The sequence below is a fragment of the Microcaecilia unicolor genome, chromosome 2 (genome assembly GCF_901765095.1).
Source record: "Microcaecilia unicolor chromosome 2, aMicUni1.1, whole genome shotgun sequence".
In the NCBI taxonomy this organism is placed as follows: Eukaryota; Metazoa; Chordata; class Amphibia; order Gymnophiona; family Siphonopidae; genus Microcaecilia; species Microcaecilia unicolor.
The window spans coordinates 596589038-596604898 of NC_044032.1; the positions used below are offsets into that span (position 1 = coordinate 596589038).

Here is a 15861-nt window from a genome sequence, read left to right on the forward strand (position 1 = left end):
TCTGGCAAACAAGACCTAATACTTGGTGGCAAAACCCTTGTTGGCAAGCACAGCGGTCAGACGTCTTCTGTAGTTGATGATGAGGTTTGCACACATGTCAGGAGGAATTTTGGTCCACTCCTCTTTGCAGATCATCTCTAAATCATTAAGAGTTCCGGGCTGTCGCTTGGCAACTCGCAGCTTCAGCTCCCTCCATAAGTTTTCAATGGGATTAAGGTCTGGTGACTGGCTAGGCCACTCCATGACCCTAATGTGCTTCTTCCTGAGCCACTCCTTTGTTGCCTTGGCTGTATGTTTTGGGTCATTGTCGTGCTGGAAGACCCAGCCACGACCCATTTTTAAGGCCCTGGCGGAGGGAAGGAGGTTGTCACTCAATTGTACGGTACATGGCCCCATCCATTCTCCCATTGATGCGGTGAAGTAGTCCTGTGCCCTTAGCAGAGAAACACCCCCAAAACATAACATTTCCACCTCCATGCTTGACAGTGGGGACGGTGTTCTTTGGGTCATAGGCAGCATTTCTCTTCCTCCAAACACGGCGAGTTGAGTTCATGCCAAAGAGCTCAATTTTTGTCTCATCTGACCACAGCACCTTCTCCCAATCACTCTCGGCATCATCCAGGTGTTCACTGGCAAACTTCAGACGGGCCGTCACATGTGCCTTCCGGAGCAGGGGGACCTTGCGGGCACTGCAGGATTGCAATCCGTTATGTCGTAATGTGTTACCAATGGTTTTCGTGGTGACAGTGGTCCCAGCTGCCTTGAGATCATTGACAAGTTCCCCCCTTGTAGTTGTAGGCTGATTTCTAACCTTCCTCATGATCAAGGATACCCCACGAGGTGAGATTTTGCGTGGAGCCCCAGATCTTTGTCGATTGACAGTCATTTTGTACTTCTTCCATTTTCTTACTATGGCACCAACAGTTGTCTCCTTCTCGCCCAGCGTCTTACTGATGGTTTTGTAGCCCATTCCAGCCTTGTGCAGGTGTATGATCTTGTCCCTGACATCCTTAGACAGCTCCTTGCTCTTGGCCATTTTGTAGAGGTTAGAGTCTGACTGATTCACTGAGTCTGTGGACAGGTGTCTTTCATACAGGTGACCATTGCCGACAGCTGTCTGTCATGCAGGTAACGAGTTGATTTGGAGCATCTACCTGGTCTGTAGGGGCCAGATCTCTTACTGGTTGGTGGGGGATCAAATACTTATTTCCCTCTGCAGAATGCAAATAAATTCATATACTTTCCACAATGTGATTTTCCGGATTTAATTTGTGATGTGCTATCTCTCACTGTTACCAATAACCTACCCTTCAATTATGGGCTGCTCATGTCTTTGTCAGTGGGCAAACTTACAAAATCAGCAAGGGATCAAATACTTATTTCCCCCACTGTAAATGGGATAAAAGTGGTATGAGAGAAAGGATATGGAAAGGTAAGGAGGTGGAACGATAAAGGAGAAGTTGAGGAAGAGCATGGAGTGTAAGAAGGTTGGTAGGAGATATTATCTGAGTCATTGTTGTTAATGATTAGATGAACCGGTAAATAGATGGATTGCTTATGTTTGCTTCTGGTAGGTCAAGTCGTTCGGGTAAACCTGTTCTTTCTCTGAAGTCCGTCAGAAGGACGTCCAAATCTTAAGGGGGCATGCTCAAGGCGGGACTTGGACATTTTTCAGCCATAATGGAACACAGCAATAACATCCAGGACTAAAACGTAGATGTTTTGAGCTAGACCTGCTTTTATAACGAATAAGGCACAAAAAGGTGCCCTAAATGACCAAATGACCACTGGAGGGAATCAGGGATGACCTCCCTTTACTCCCCCAGTGGTTACTAACCCCCTCCCACCCCCCCCAAAATGTGATGAAAAACATTACTTGCGAGCCTCTGTGCCACCCTCATGTTATACTCAGGTCCATCAGAATAGCATGCAGGTCCCTGGAGTAGTCTAGTAGTGGGTGCAGTAGACAGATGGACCCAGCCTCCTACTTCTCCCTACCTGTTACAATTGTGAAGTAAACTGCGAACCCTCCAAAACTCACCAGAAACCCACTATACCCATATATAGGTGCCCCCTTCACCTGTAAGGGCTATGGTAGTGGTGTACAGTCGAGGGTAGTGGGTTTTGGGGGGCTCAGAACACAAAGTCAGGGAGCAATGGTGAGATGTATACCTGGGAGCATTTTATCAAGTCCACTGTAGTGCCCCCTAGGGTGCCCTATTGCTGTCCTGGGATGTCAGGGGTACCAGTCTACTAAAAATGCTGGCTCCTCCTATGTCCCAATGGCTTGATTTTCGACATTTTAAACTTGGACTTTTTTTTTTTTTTTTTTAAATGGGCAAAAAACAAAGACGTCTAAATCACAAAACATCCAAATCACAGGACATCCATAGTATTTTCGAACGCAAAAGATAGACGTCCATCTTTTTTCGAAAATGACCTTCTTTCCTGTTCGGAATTTGGACGGCTTTGTAAAATGTCCAAATTCTGATTTAGATGTTTCTTTCAAAAATACGCCTCCACGTAAAGTATCTCTTTTATGGAATGGCCTCCCGGTGGAGGTTGTGGAGTCGAAGACTGTTTAGAGGCTGTGGAATGTTGTGGATGTCAGTGAAGGAATGCATGTGCTTGCTGATCCTGCTGGTTGCCAGGGTAACCAGGAAAAACATTCTTGCTACTGCTGTTACCTGTTGTCAGTTGGGAGGTAGCTGCTTGCTTCAGAGGATGTGATGCTGGGTTTGAGAAGTAAAACTGATTCAGGGGCCCTTTTACTAAGGCGCATAGGCGCTTATGCATGTCCAACATGCGTCAAATTTGAACTACTGCCTGGCTACCGTGTGCCTCGGGTGTTAATTCCATTTTTGATGCATGTCCATAACACGTGCTAGAAAATATTTTCTATGTTCTACCGCGTGGCGCTTACTCAGCGGTAATCGGCAGTTAATACGTGCTGATGCTTACTGCCCAGTTAGCACGTGAAACCTTACCCACAAAGTTAGTGGGTGGCGGTAAGGTCTCAGGCCGAAAATGGACGCAGGCTGGTTTTAATTTTGCCTCATGTCCATTTTCGGCCACAAAAAAGGCCTTTTTTCTGGGCAAGCTGAAAAATGGATCCGTGCGCATCCAAAACACGTGCCTACACCAGTGCAGACCACTTTTCAGTGTGCCTTCGTAAAAGGGCCCCTAAAATTGTTATCATGAGCAAAAGAATGGCAGGGATGGCTCTGTGTGTTGTGAGCCCAGGCAGTACTAAGTGTCTCATAGTTGGGAGGTAGTTGTATTAATGTAAAGACATGTCTGGGGGTGTGAGCAATGATTTAAGAGGAACAACTGTTTAAGGGGTTAAAGACTGGTGGTTTGTGGAGGCATGATTAGCAAAGATTTTAATGTCTATATTTATGAAGAAGTGGGTGAGTTGAGTTTTAGCTGAGATCACCTTCAAAGGAGAAGGGAAGGGAAATGGGACTTGATATACTGCCTTTCTGTGGTATTTTACAACTACTTTCAAAGCAGTTTTCATATTTACAGGTACTTATTTTGTACCTGGGACAGTGGAGGGTTAAGTGACTTGCCCACAGTCACAAGGAGCTACAGTGGGAATTGAACCCAGTTCCCCAGGATCAGATCAAAGTCCACTGCACTAACCACTAGGCTACTGCTCCACTTGGGTCTGTAAGGGTAACATTTGATGTGATAGTGAATTGGGAATTTATGTGTGATGATTTGGGGTTGATGTTGTGGGTTGGGTAGATTAGGCACCAATGCTTTATCTATTTATTTTGGAAAGAAAAGTTAGTAAAACACAAATAGTAAAATATTAAGGTAGGACACATTTGGAAAGGGCACACACAAGGGAGACAGGATTCTTTATTTAGTTTTTAAAGAAAGGACATTAGGGAGAAGATGTCCTGAGATTGATGCTGGCCACTTTCAAGAAAGTGAAGACTTCAAAGAAACTGGACCATGGGCCAAGCTAAGTGATTCCTACATTAGAAACTGAGACATGGAGAGAAACAAAAGGTAGAAAGAGGGCAAAAAAAGTTAGACTTACCCGATTCTGGGCTTGTTCTTGAGGGTGGTTCTGAAAAACAAAATTGTAATACAAAGAAAAATTTTCAGTGGAAAAAAGTTAACTTTAAAAGTTCACTTATTTTAGTAATCTGCAAGAAATAAGAAAGAGGTACTTATCTGATATTTTGGCAATATCTGAGCATGATATGTTGTTGATATGCTAGAAAGAAGTCTGGGTGAATACTGCTGTTAGCTTGTTTAAATGCTTGCAAATAAAACTTATATTTATTGTTGAACTCCCTGGTTGGAGTATAGTTCATTTGGAGAAACACAGTGACAATTTTAATAAACATTGTAATAACTTGCTCTGCCACCAGGGGGATTACAATAGCAGCCAATTGTTGTGCTGATTGGCTCATTAATCAATTAATTTGCATGCACAAATTGGCAATGTATGTTGATTTGTGCACGCAAATTTAATTGTCATATATAGAATTCAGGGGCAAGTGCAAGCTCTGCTCAAGCTCCACCTAAAGTCCATCCCAGCACTAACCAGATAGTGACGCAGTGGTCAGAGCTAATATTCATCAGCATTACCCAATTAAATCTCACTGAATATCAGCAGTCAGGCTGCTCAGTCGGTTTAAGGTGGCATGAGTTTCTCCTGCTCGCTTAAACCACACTGGATAACATGAGGAAAGACTTACAGGCTCATTTTCGAAAGACGACGCCCATCTTTCGACACAAATCGGAAGATGGGCGTCCTTCTCACAGGGTCGCCCAAATCGGCATAATCGAAAGCCGATTTTGGGCATTCCCAACTGCTTTCCTTCGCAGGGACGACCAAAGTTCGCGGGGGCGTGTCGGAGGCGTAGCAAAGACGGGACATGGGCGTCCTCGACCCATAATCGAAAAAAAAGGGCGTCCCTGACGAGCACTTGGACGACTTTACCTGGTCCTGTTTTTCTTATGACCAAGCCACAAAAAGCTGCCCGAACTGACCAGATAACCACCGGAGAAAATTGGGGATCACTTCCCCTTACTCCTCCAGTGGTCACTAACCCCCTCCCTCCCTCAAAAAATATCTTTAAAATATTTTGTGCCAGCCTCAAATGTCATACTCAGATCCATCACAGCAGTATGCAGGTCCCTAGAGCAGTTTTAGTGGGTGCAGTGCACTTCAGGCAGGTGGACCCAGGCCCATCCTCCCCTACCTGTTACACTTCTGGTGGTACATGTGAACCCTCCAAAACCCACCAGAAACACAATGTACCCACATCTAGGTGCCCCCCTTCACCCGTAAGGGCTATGGTAATGGTGTACTGTTGTAGGTAGTGGATTTTTTTGGGGGGGGTTGGGGGGCTCAGCACATAAGGTAAGGGAGCTATGTACTTGGGAGCAATCTATGAAGTCCACTGCAGTGTCTCCTAGGGTGCCCGGTTGGTGTCCTGACATGTCAGAGTGACCAGTGCACTACGAATGCTGGCTGCTTTCATGACCAAAGGGCTTGCATTTGGTCGTTTCTGAGATGGGCATCCTTGGTTTTCATTATCGCCGAAAATCAGAAATGACCAAGTCTAGGGTTGACCATCTCTAAGGATGACCTAAATGTCAAGATTTGGGCGTCCCTGACCATATTATCGAAACAAAAGATGGACGTCCATCTTGTTTATCTGTAACAAACTCCCCTATATCCAGGACCTCTTTATCTCGCGTCACCTCCATCTGCTCGCCATAACAGAAACCTGGCTCTGCCCTGATGACTCTGCTTCAGTCGCAGCCCTCTGCCATGGCGGTTATCTTTTTTCACATACTCCTCGCCCTGCTGGTCACGGGGGGTCGGTTTGGACTACTTCTCTCTCCCTCCTCCAGATTTCAACCCCTTCTTCCACCTCAATCTCACTGTTTTTCCTCCTTTGAAGTCCACTCTATCCGCCTTTTCTCTCCCCTGCCTCTTCGAATAGCGGTCATTTATCGTCCCCCTGATAAGTCCCTTTCATCCTTTCTCAGTGACTTTGATGCCTGGCTTGCCTTCTTCCATGATCCTTCCTCCCCCTCTCTCATCCTTGGTGACTTTAATATTCCTGCTAATGATCCTTCCAACTCTTATATTTCCAAGTTACTCGCTTTAACATTCTCCTTTAATCTCCAACTATGCTCCACCTCCCCCACTCATCAAAATGGTCACTGTCTTGATCTCTTCTTCTGCAACTGTTCACCCTCTAGTTTCCTTGCCTCTGATCTTCCCCTCTCTGATCACCATCTTATAACTTTCACACTTAAATCTCCTCCCTCCCAGTCCTGTCCTATCTTATCTAATTTATCTAGGAATCTTCAGGATATTGACCCTTCATCTCTATCCTCCCATGTTTCAAACCTCCTCTCTACTGTGGCACCATCCACGTCTGTCAACGAGGCTGTTTCTTCTTACAACAATACTCTATCCTCTGCCTTAGACACACTTGCACATTTGATGACCCGCCCTATAAGGCGTACAAAACCCCAACCTTGGCTGACTTCTAATATCCGCTACCTACGTTCCTGTACCCGCTCTGCCGAACGCCTCTGGCGGAAATCTCGGGCCCTTGCTGATTTCTTACACTTTAAGTTCATGCTGACCTCCTTCCAATCTGCTCTTTTACGCGCCAAACAGGATTATTATATCCAACTGACCAACTCTCTTGGCTTTAACCCTCGACTTCTCTTCACCACATTGAACTCTCTCCTCAAGGTGCCCCCTCCCCCAACTCCCCCTTCATTATTTCCTCAGACCCTTGCTGAATTCTTTCACGACAAGGTTCAAAAGATAAACCTTGAATTCTCTACCTCGCCACCTCTCCCTCCACTAGTCTGTTCCCCTCTCTCTCCTTCCTCTCATTCCTTTTCCTCCTTTCCTGAAGTTACTATAGAGAAAACTACACTTCTCCTTTCTTCCTCAAAATGTACCACCTGTTCCTCTGATCCCATTCCCACCCACCTTCTTAATGCCATCTCACCTGCTCTTATTCCTTTTATTTGTCACATTCTCAACCTCTCACTTTCCACTGCAACTGCCCCTACTGCCTTTAAACATGCCGTAGTCACACCTCTCCTTAAGAAGCCTTCACTCGACCCTACTTGTCCCTCTAATTACCGACCCATCTCCCTCCTCCCTTTTCTCTCCAAACTACTTGAGCGTGCTGTTCACCACCGCTGCCTTGATTTTCTCTCCTCACATGCTATTCTTGACCCACTGCAATCTGGTTTTCGCCCTCTCCACTCAACTGAAACTGCGCTTACTAAAGTCTCCCATGACCTATTACTGGCTAAATCCAGAGGTCAATATTCCATCCTCATTCTTCTTGATCTTTCCGCTGCTTTTGACACTGTCGATCACAGCATACTTCTCGATACCCTGTCCTCACTTGGATTCCAGGGCTCTGTCCTTTCCTGGTTTTCTTCCTACCTCTCCCTCTGCACCTTTAGTGTTCACTCTGGTGGATCCTCTTCTACTTCTATCCCTCTGCCTGTCGGCGTACCTCAGGGTTCTGTTCTTGGTCCCCTCCTCTTTTCTATCTACACTTCTTCCCTTGGTTCATTAATCTCATCCCATGGCTTTTCCTACCATCTCTATGCTGATGACTCCCATTTTCCCCCCAAACCCACCTCCCCACTCCCCCCATTTTCTATTTCTGTTGATGGCTCTCTCATTCTCCCTGTCTCCTCAGCTCGAAACCTTGGGGTCATCTTTGACTCTTCTCTCTCCTTCTCTGCTCATATCCAGCAGATCGCCAAGACCTGTCGTTTTTTTCTTTACAACATCCGTAAAATCCGCCCCTTTCTTTCTGAGCACTCTACCAAAACCCTCATCTACACTCTTGTCACCTCTCGTTTAGACTACTGCAATCTGCTTCTTGCTGGCCTCCCACTTAGTCACCTCTCCCCTTTCCAAGTGGTTCAAAACTCTGCTGCCCGTCTCGTCTGTCGCCAGGGTCCCCCTCTCCTCAAGTCGCTTCACTGGCTCCCTATCCGTTTTCGCATCCTGTTCAAACTTCTTCTACTAACCTATAAATGTACTCACTCTGCTGCTCCCCAGTATCTCTGCACACTCATCCTTCCCTACACCCCTTTCCATGCACTCTGCTCCATGGATAAATCTTTCTTATCTGTTCCCTTCTCCACTACTGCCAACTCCAGACTTCGCGCCTTCTGTCTCGCTGCACCCTATGCCTGGAATAAACTTCCTGAGCCTCTACGTCTTGCCCCATCCTTGGCCACCTTTAAATCTAGACTGAAAGCCCACCTCTTTAACATTGCTTTTGACTCGTAACCACTTGTAACCACTCGCCTCCACCTACCCTCCTCTTCTCCTTCCTGTATACATTAATTGATTTGATTTGCTTACTTTATTTTTTGTCTATTAGATTGTAAGCTCTTTGAGCAGGGACTGTCTTTCTTCTATGTTTGTGCAGCGCTGCGTATGCCTTGTAGCACTATAGAAATGCTAAATAGTAGTAGTAGTAGTAGTTTCAATAATATGGGTTTCCCCGCCCCGCCACCGGGACATTTTGCGAGGATGTCCTCATCAAAACTTGGCCATCCCTTTCGATTATGCCCCTCTTAGTGAAGCTAGAGAAATGGTCTTGGAATTTGGCAGCTAAGATTTAATGCTGAAAAATGCAGGGTCATGCATTTGGGTTGCAAAAACCCACGGAAATGGTACAGTTTAGGGGGTGAAGAACATTTGTGCATGAAAGAGGAGCAGGACTTATGTGATGATCATAAGGCAGCCAAACAAGTAGAAATGTTGTCAGTAAATGCTAGAAAGATGCCTTGGTGCATAGGGAGAAGAATGACCAGTGTACAATTCTAGAGACCATACTTTTAAAAAGAAACAGGATTGAGTCAGCGGCTACTAAAATAGTCAGTGGTCTTCGTCATAAAGCGAATGGGGACAGACTTAAAGATCTCAATATGTATACTTTAGAAGAAAGGCAGGAGAGGGGAGATATGATAGAGACATTTAAATACCTATGTGGCATAAATGCACAAGAAGCAAGGCTCTTTCAATTGAAAGGAAGCTCTGGAACAAGGGGGTAGACTCAGAAGTAACCTGAGGAAATACTTTGTCATGGAAAGGGTGGTGAATTCATGGAACAGCTGCCCAGTGGAAGTGGTGGAGACAAAAATAGTATCTGAATTCAAGAAAGCTTGAAACAAGTGCATAGGATCTCTAAGAGAGTGATGGGGAGACTAGGTGGCATGGATGGGCAGACTGGATAGGCCATATGGTCTTTATCTGCCTACACTTTTATATGTTCCTGTGGTGCCAATTACAACCCAATTATTGGCACAGATTTGCTCATTAGCCAGCTTAGTTGAACGCACATCTTTGATCAACACCCAGATATCAATACTGGGGGTATGGGCCTGGATATACTGGCTTTAGCCAGAGGGCACAATGAGACATGATGCACCCTCGACCTCCAGATGTTTACTAAAGATAATACTGATTTTCTGTATGTTTATGCGTATGTTTATTAGTATTTGATGAATCACCTTTTTAAACATGTAAATCAAGGTGATGTACAGTAAAACGTAACTTAGCAGAAAAGGAACTCCATTGAATACAGGACGGAGAAACAGTCACACAAGAAAACATTCATATCCATCTAAACAAGAGCAGTGAAGCCAAACATATTCATACCTTCAGTACCCTCTGTTACTGCCAAAATATGGCTGTTTCCTCCTGTTCCACTTAGATAGGTCTTCTATATCTAGCCAGAGGTTATGGACCAGTGGTACTTCTTTCTATTTCTATTATTGTCTGAATTATTGATAAGTTGTGATTGCATCATTTCTTTTAGTACTTGAAGGACCCGCATCATCTGGTCTATAACAGTCTATTCCCTTGCAGCCATCTTATTTGGAGTCAGTGGGTTGGTCTTATGTGTTACACCCCAGAATCCACAGCAAACTGGGTGTCAGATTTTGCAGACTTGTTTCTTGACATCTTGGTGAACAGGAGCTAGGCAATGTGTAATGTCCATGGTATACAATTATCGTTACACAGTCGTGATTAGCAGAACTCTTAGCCCATGTGACCACTCAGTGCGAGCTCCAGAGTCCCCTTCAATCCTGTGTTTTTGGATTTTAAAATTGCTGCAGCCATATCTTTTGTAATAACTTGAGAATAAGCATTTTGTTCAAAATTAGTAATAGTGGTAGAAGATATATTAGAAATTAGCTAGAACCTGAAAGGATAAAGCTGACAATCTATCATAATTATGTATGTATTTTCAGACACTGATATGGAATCATCAGGAGACTTTGCAAGTGGGGATTTTCATGGATGGTCAGATGATGAGGGTGATGATGATATGATGAATGATGAAGATGAAGTTGAAGATGATGATGATGAAGATGAAGGAGATGATGAGGATGATGATATAGAGGAGGAGGATGGATTAATTTGATAGTACTGACGTGCAACGAAATCTACCTTTTTAATGTTGACAGTGACATCTCATAGAAATTACTTTGCACACTATATTACCAAGATCAAAAGGATTCTAAACAACATGTATATTTTGTATAATTATTTCAGATATTACAGCTGAAATCAGACTTTCCTTGTTTAAATAAGAGTCATTTATGTGTTTTGAGCTTTTATATGCCTTTAGGAACACAGTGAAGGAAGAAGATAGAGGTGCTATTATCACGTGCAAACCTGTTTAAGGACAACCAAACTTTTATTAATGTAATGATAAAGATAGTGGCCACTATTTAGAATTATAGGTTTTTTTAATTACACGACAAAGTTGAATTTCTAAAAGTTTGTATGATCAGAATGATCAGCTCCTAAAGTTGCAGTGTACATCATTAATGCCTCAGAAGCTGTAGGAAATGAGCTCTGGGGAAAATGAAATTCTGCCACATAATTAAAAAATCAACAGCCAATAGAGACAGATCATTTCTGTGCTTTCATTTGTAATAATTTTGGGTATGAAACATTAACCTGACAGGTTTTTATTTTTCAAAAATTAATGCATGAACAGATATTGATCCTAAAAGATTAAAGTTTTGTTGTCCTTTTTTTAAATTTAAAATCTAAGAAATAATATTTATTTTGTATTTATCTGACATATATTAGTCATTGACAATGCAAGTTTACTTTGGTAGTGTTCCTGTATATTAAAGAAATAGAATCTCAAGGGAGCTATCTACTAATCCACATTACGGCTTTGCATTTAACACTGGTTAACTGCAAAAATTATCCTTAGGTAGCTGCGAAACCTCTGTAATAACTGTGGATATGGGGGGAGTGAAAGCAGTTCTGACAGAGGAGAAGGTAGCCATGATGCTAACTTGAGGCAGAGGTCTCTACCATTCATTAACGTTAGGTCTGACTTTGAACATAAGGGTTCTTTTTCTACATTGTGGCAAAAAGTAACCTTATGCTGGTCTTTCTTGTGCGCTAAGGCCACTTTTACTGCAGCTGTAAAATAGATGATTTTCTATTTCTTGTATTAATGGCCATTTTAAAAAAATTACTAAATACAATAAACCGGGTAGAGGACCAGCTACTGTCAACAACACACTATTCATATAAGGGTTCGCAGAAATAGAAGAGAGAGTATCACAAATATACAAATAAGTGTGGGGAGGAAAAACCCTCATGAAGTTCCTGGCTGGACTGCTTGATAATTAGCTGAAAAAAACCTCCCCCACAAATAAAGTTTGCAGTGAAATCACTTAGAAACAAAACATATCAATTTGCTGCACTATTCTCTCTTTCTCCCAGAATGTGCAAAAACACAGACTGTGACCAACAGTGGCAAGCGTTTTGTTTGCTGTGTCAGGGTCAGCAGGTCTAACTCTGTTGGAAGAAAAATAGCAGAAAATGCAGCAAATGACATCACAATAAACGCTAAAACAAAAATTGCGTACTTCATACTATACGCCATCAAAACATGGCTGAATGTGGAAGGCAGACAACAGTCATACGGAAGAGCTCTTCTTTATATCAAATTAGTGACGTCAAACGCCAACACAAAAATGGACCAATCCCTAGAAAATGACAATCAGCAGGGACCAATCCAAAATGTTGTGCCCCAAAAAACCATTAAGGGCCACTTTTACCAAGCTGCAGCAAAAGGGGGCTAGCACTGGCATTGGCGCGTGTTTTAATGTGCTCTGAGGCCCCCTTTTACCACAGCTGGTAAAAGAGAAGTCTCACTTTCCTACAGGAAATGGCTGGGCAGCAAATAAAGCACTTGCCGCATGGCCATTTTGGGGGGAGCTCTTACCGCCACCCATTGAGGTGGCGGTAAGGGCTCCCTCATTAGCCCGGCGGTAACTGGGCAGCGTGCGGCAGTGCCCGCTTACCGCTGAGTACATTCCGGCACTACAGAAATAAATACATTGTTGTAGTTCCGGACATTACGGCACTCTAGGGGTGGGAAGTACCGCCGGGCTGCTGCGGTAGCCCGGCGGTACTTCCTGTACAGTGAGCGGTAAGCCCGCATTGGGTTTACCGTCACTTAGTAAAAGGAGCCCTAAAAGAATTGGCACCATGTGAGCGCTTACCACCACCTATTTTGTAGGCAGTAAGGCTTACGCGGTGTTCCTGTGCGGTAATGTAGCTGTGCTGTTTAGTGTAGGATTGTCCATGCTCTACCTCCTAACACATGCCCTCAGAAAAAAATACAAATATTTTTTAAAGCGCAGTTACTGCAGGAAGCCTGAGCACGTCCTGAGATGCACCATTTTAAGCTGCTTTAGGCATGCAGTAACACCTAATGCAGCTTAGTAAAAGAGCCCCATAATTAGCTACAATTCCGAAGGTGTAGCTCATTGTCCCAAATTATTTTCTATACTATCAGTTAATACACTAACGACTCACGTGTTAATTACAAGGTGCAGTCCCTGCCAGTAAGGCACATAATAGTAGTAATTTTCATGTTAGGTTTTTATTGTATAGTTAGTGTGTGCTAACAGTTAATGAGCATTAAAAGCCACTTTAAATACCTAATACAGTTCAAAATGTTTATTTATGCTAACAACATGAGACCACACTTACAAATAATGCAATAAAGGAGCACCTTAACAGCACGTGGTACTTCTCATGTTAATCAGCTAATGTGGAAGGGGTGTGGGATGGGCAAGGAGTGTGCCTTACAGTTAACACGGCAGATGATATGGAACAGGTAATGCCACTTTAAGAGATATAGCTAACTACATTGTTTTATCTGCCATGCAATAACAATGTTTTCTCTGCATTAAGGGATTTATCTAACATATTTTCAGTTGAATCTCCAAGGGGAGTCACATTCAGGTACAGTACATATTTTCCAGTCCCTGGAGAGCTTACATTCTATGATTATACCTGAGACAATGGAGACTTAAGTGACTTGCCAAGGATCATGTGGCAGAGGAAGAGCAGGGTGGAATTTGAACCAGTCTTCCTGGTTCTCAGTTTGCTGCTCAACCCATTAGGCTATTCCACTGCACCGCAAAATGCTAGGAATTCCCCTAATATTAACAGCAGAAGTTTTGCAATTACTGCACAGTAAATGTAAACCTTTAGCACAGCTTAATAAATGAGTCCTTAGCAAATAGAAAATAAGTCAAATAAACACCTGTACCTTTCTGAGCAGAAATATTGCTTGGCCCAAATAAACATTAAAATATAATTCTTATTACTTGCGATTCAAAAGTTTTTTTCTACATGTTGATTAAAAGTTTTCTTTTTTCAGTTCTCAAATTAGAAAATATATTGTAAGGTGCCTTGCAAAATAGAATTAGGAAGGCTTTAGCATGCATACTGATATAGATTTTAGGAAATAGCTATATCCAGTAACCAAATTAATACCAGTAAACGTAGCTCTACTGGAATGAAATAAATTGGTTCATTTTTCTTGTTTTCTTTCTTCTGTTGTTATGTACTTACTATATGAATTGGGTTATGATTATTGTGTAGAACAGCATTTAAGATTTATCTGCAGAGGAAATTACTTTAATCTATTTATATAGCATGCTAATTGTATAGAAATCTGGAATTTTCACATCCTTCCTATGGCTTTATGCCACAACTAAATTAGCTGAACACATGCAACTTTATATAGTTGTATGATTCTAATAATGAATCACTGGTTGTTCTGATTTTTTTTTCCTGCAAATTATTAGAAGGAAATTTGGTTTATTCTTTTGATTTAATATTTATCTTATGTAATTTCCAAAGTGCAATGTATTTTTTTTTACTGTTTATGTATAGTTTGCAAAATAAAGACTCTTCTATCCAACGTTTAGTTGTATATTAGAATTTTATTTAGCTGGGTGGTTATGTGTGTTCAGTATGATGCATGATTTTTATCCTCAAATGCACATTAAAAGGCATAATTATGTGTAACTGTATTGTTATGCATGTTCGTTTCAGGTACCACAGGCCTCATAATGAGGAGATACAATGTATACAGATCCATACAAAACATCAAGGGGCCCTTTTACTAAGGAGTGGTAGGGCTAACACACGGGTAGCACATGCCAAATCGACCCTACCACAGGAGTAACTTGGGCATCCTGCGGTAGTTTTGAAGCTGATGTGCACAGTTTCCCACAGTAGAAGATATTTTTCTATTTTTTACTGCAGGCGGCATTCCCAGCGGTAATTGACAGCACGGCCAAATTAGGGCGCGCTGCCTGATTACCGCATGAGTAGCACGTGAGACCTTACCACTAGGTCAATGGGTGACAGTAAGTGCTCAAGCAGTAAATAGCCGTGTGCTACTTTTAATTTTAGCGCATGGCCATTTAATTACCCCATTGAAAAAAAAAACATTTTTCCTAGCCACATTAAAACCTACCGCAGATCACTTTGTACTGATGCTTAGTAAAAGAGTCCCCTAATCAGTGTATAAAATATTACATTGGGTATATGGTTTCTAGGAATAGGTGTGGTGGAACATGAAAAGGGAGAACCACATTAGGTTTTATTTTTCTGTTGTGGACTGTACTTTGTATATAGGGGGAGTTATTAAAATGTGTAAGCGTGGCAGAACCACCGCAGGCTTGCCATGCAGAGATCTGGCACTATTGCCAGGCTACCACAGAAGCCTGGTGGTAGTGCCTGCCCCCACTGTATGCCATTTTTTCGTGTGTCAGAATATTTTTTAGTGGGGGTTACTTCCAGGTTAGCCTGGGAGTCCTTACCGCTTCCTAAATAGGTGGTGATAATGGCTTCCACGGGAAATGGCCACACAGCAAATGGTTAGCTTACTCCACAGCTATTTCCTTTTTTAAAGCCTTTTACCTGCTGCAGTAAAAGCGGTCCTGCATGCTAATGCCACCGCAAGCCCCCTTTTACCGCAGCATGGTAAAAGGGGCCCTAAGTGGGTTTTTAGGGCATAAATGCATATGAGACAATCACCCACGATCTCTTTATCTCTCGCTCCCTTCAACTGCTCGCCCTAACCGAAACCTGGATCTCCCCGGAAGACTCTGCCTCAGTTGCAGCCCTCTGCCATGGAGGCTATCTCTTCTCCCACACGCCCCGCCCAATCGGCCGCGGCGGAGGCGTTGGGCTACTACTATCACCCTCCTGTAGTTTCCAACCCCTCCACCTACCACAATCTCACTGCTTCCCATCCTTTGAAGTCCATTCCATCCGGCTATTCTACCCGCTACCACTCAGAGTGGCAGTCATTTACCGCCCCCCAGATAAATCCTTCCCTTCCTTCCTTACCGACTTTGATGCTTGGCTCTCTGTCTTTCTTGACCCCTCATCTCCGTCCCTCATTCTCGGAGACTTTAACGTACATGCTGATGACCTATCCGACCCCCATACTTCTAAGTTCCTCACCCTAACATCCT

The 15861-nt window shown here is 43.2% G+C and overlaps 1 protein-coding gene across 2 annotated transcripts in view; it reads left to right on the forward strand.

Moving 5' to 3' along the window:
- SPOCK3 (SPARC (osteonectin), cwcv and kazal like domains proteoglycan 3) overlaps window positions 1-10793 on the forward strand; it is a 493521-nt gene extending 482728 nt beyond the window's left edge. For both annotated transcript variants that reach the window (XM_030191577.1, XM_030191578.1), the window contains one exon: window positions 10294-10793. In XM_030191577.1, coding sequence (XP_030047437.1) covers window positions 10294-10466 — 173 coding nt within the window. In that variant the 3' untranslated portion in view covers window positions 10467-10793. The remainder of the gene's footprint in view (window positions 1-10293) is intronic.
- The last annotated feature ends 5068 nt before the right edge of the window (window positions 10794-15861 follow it).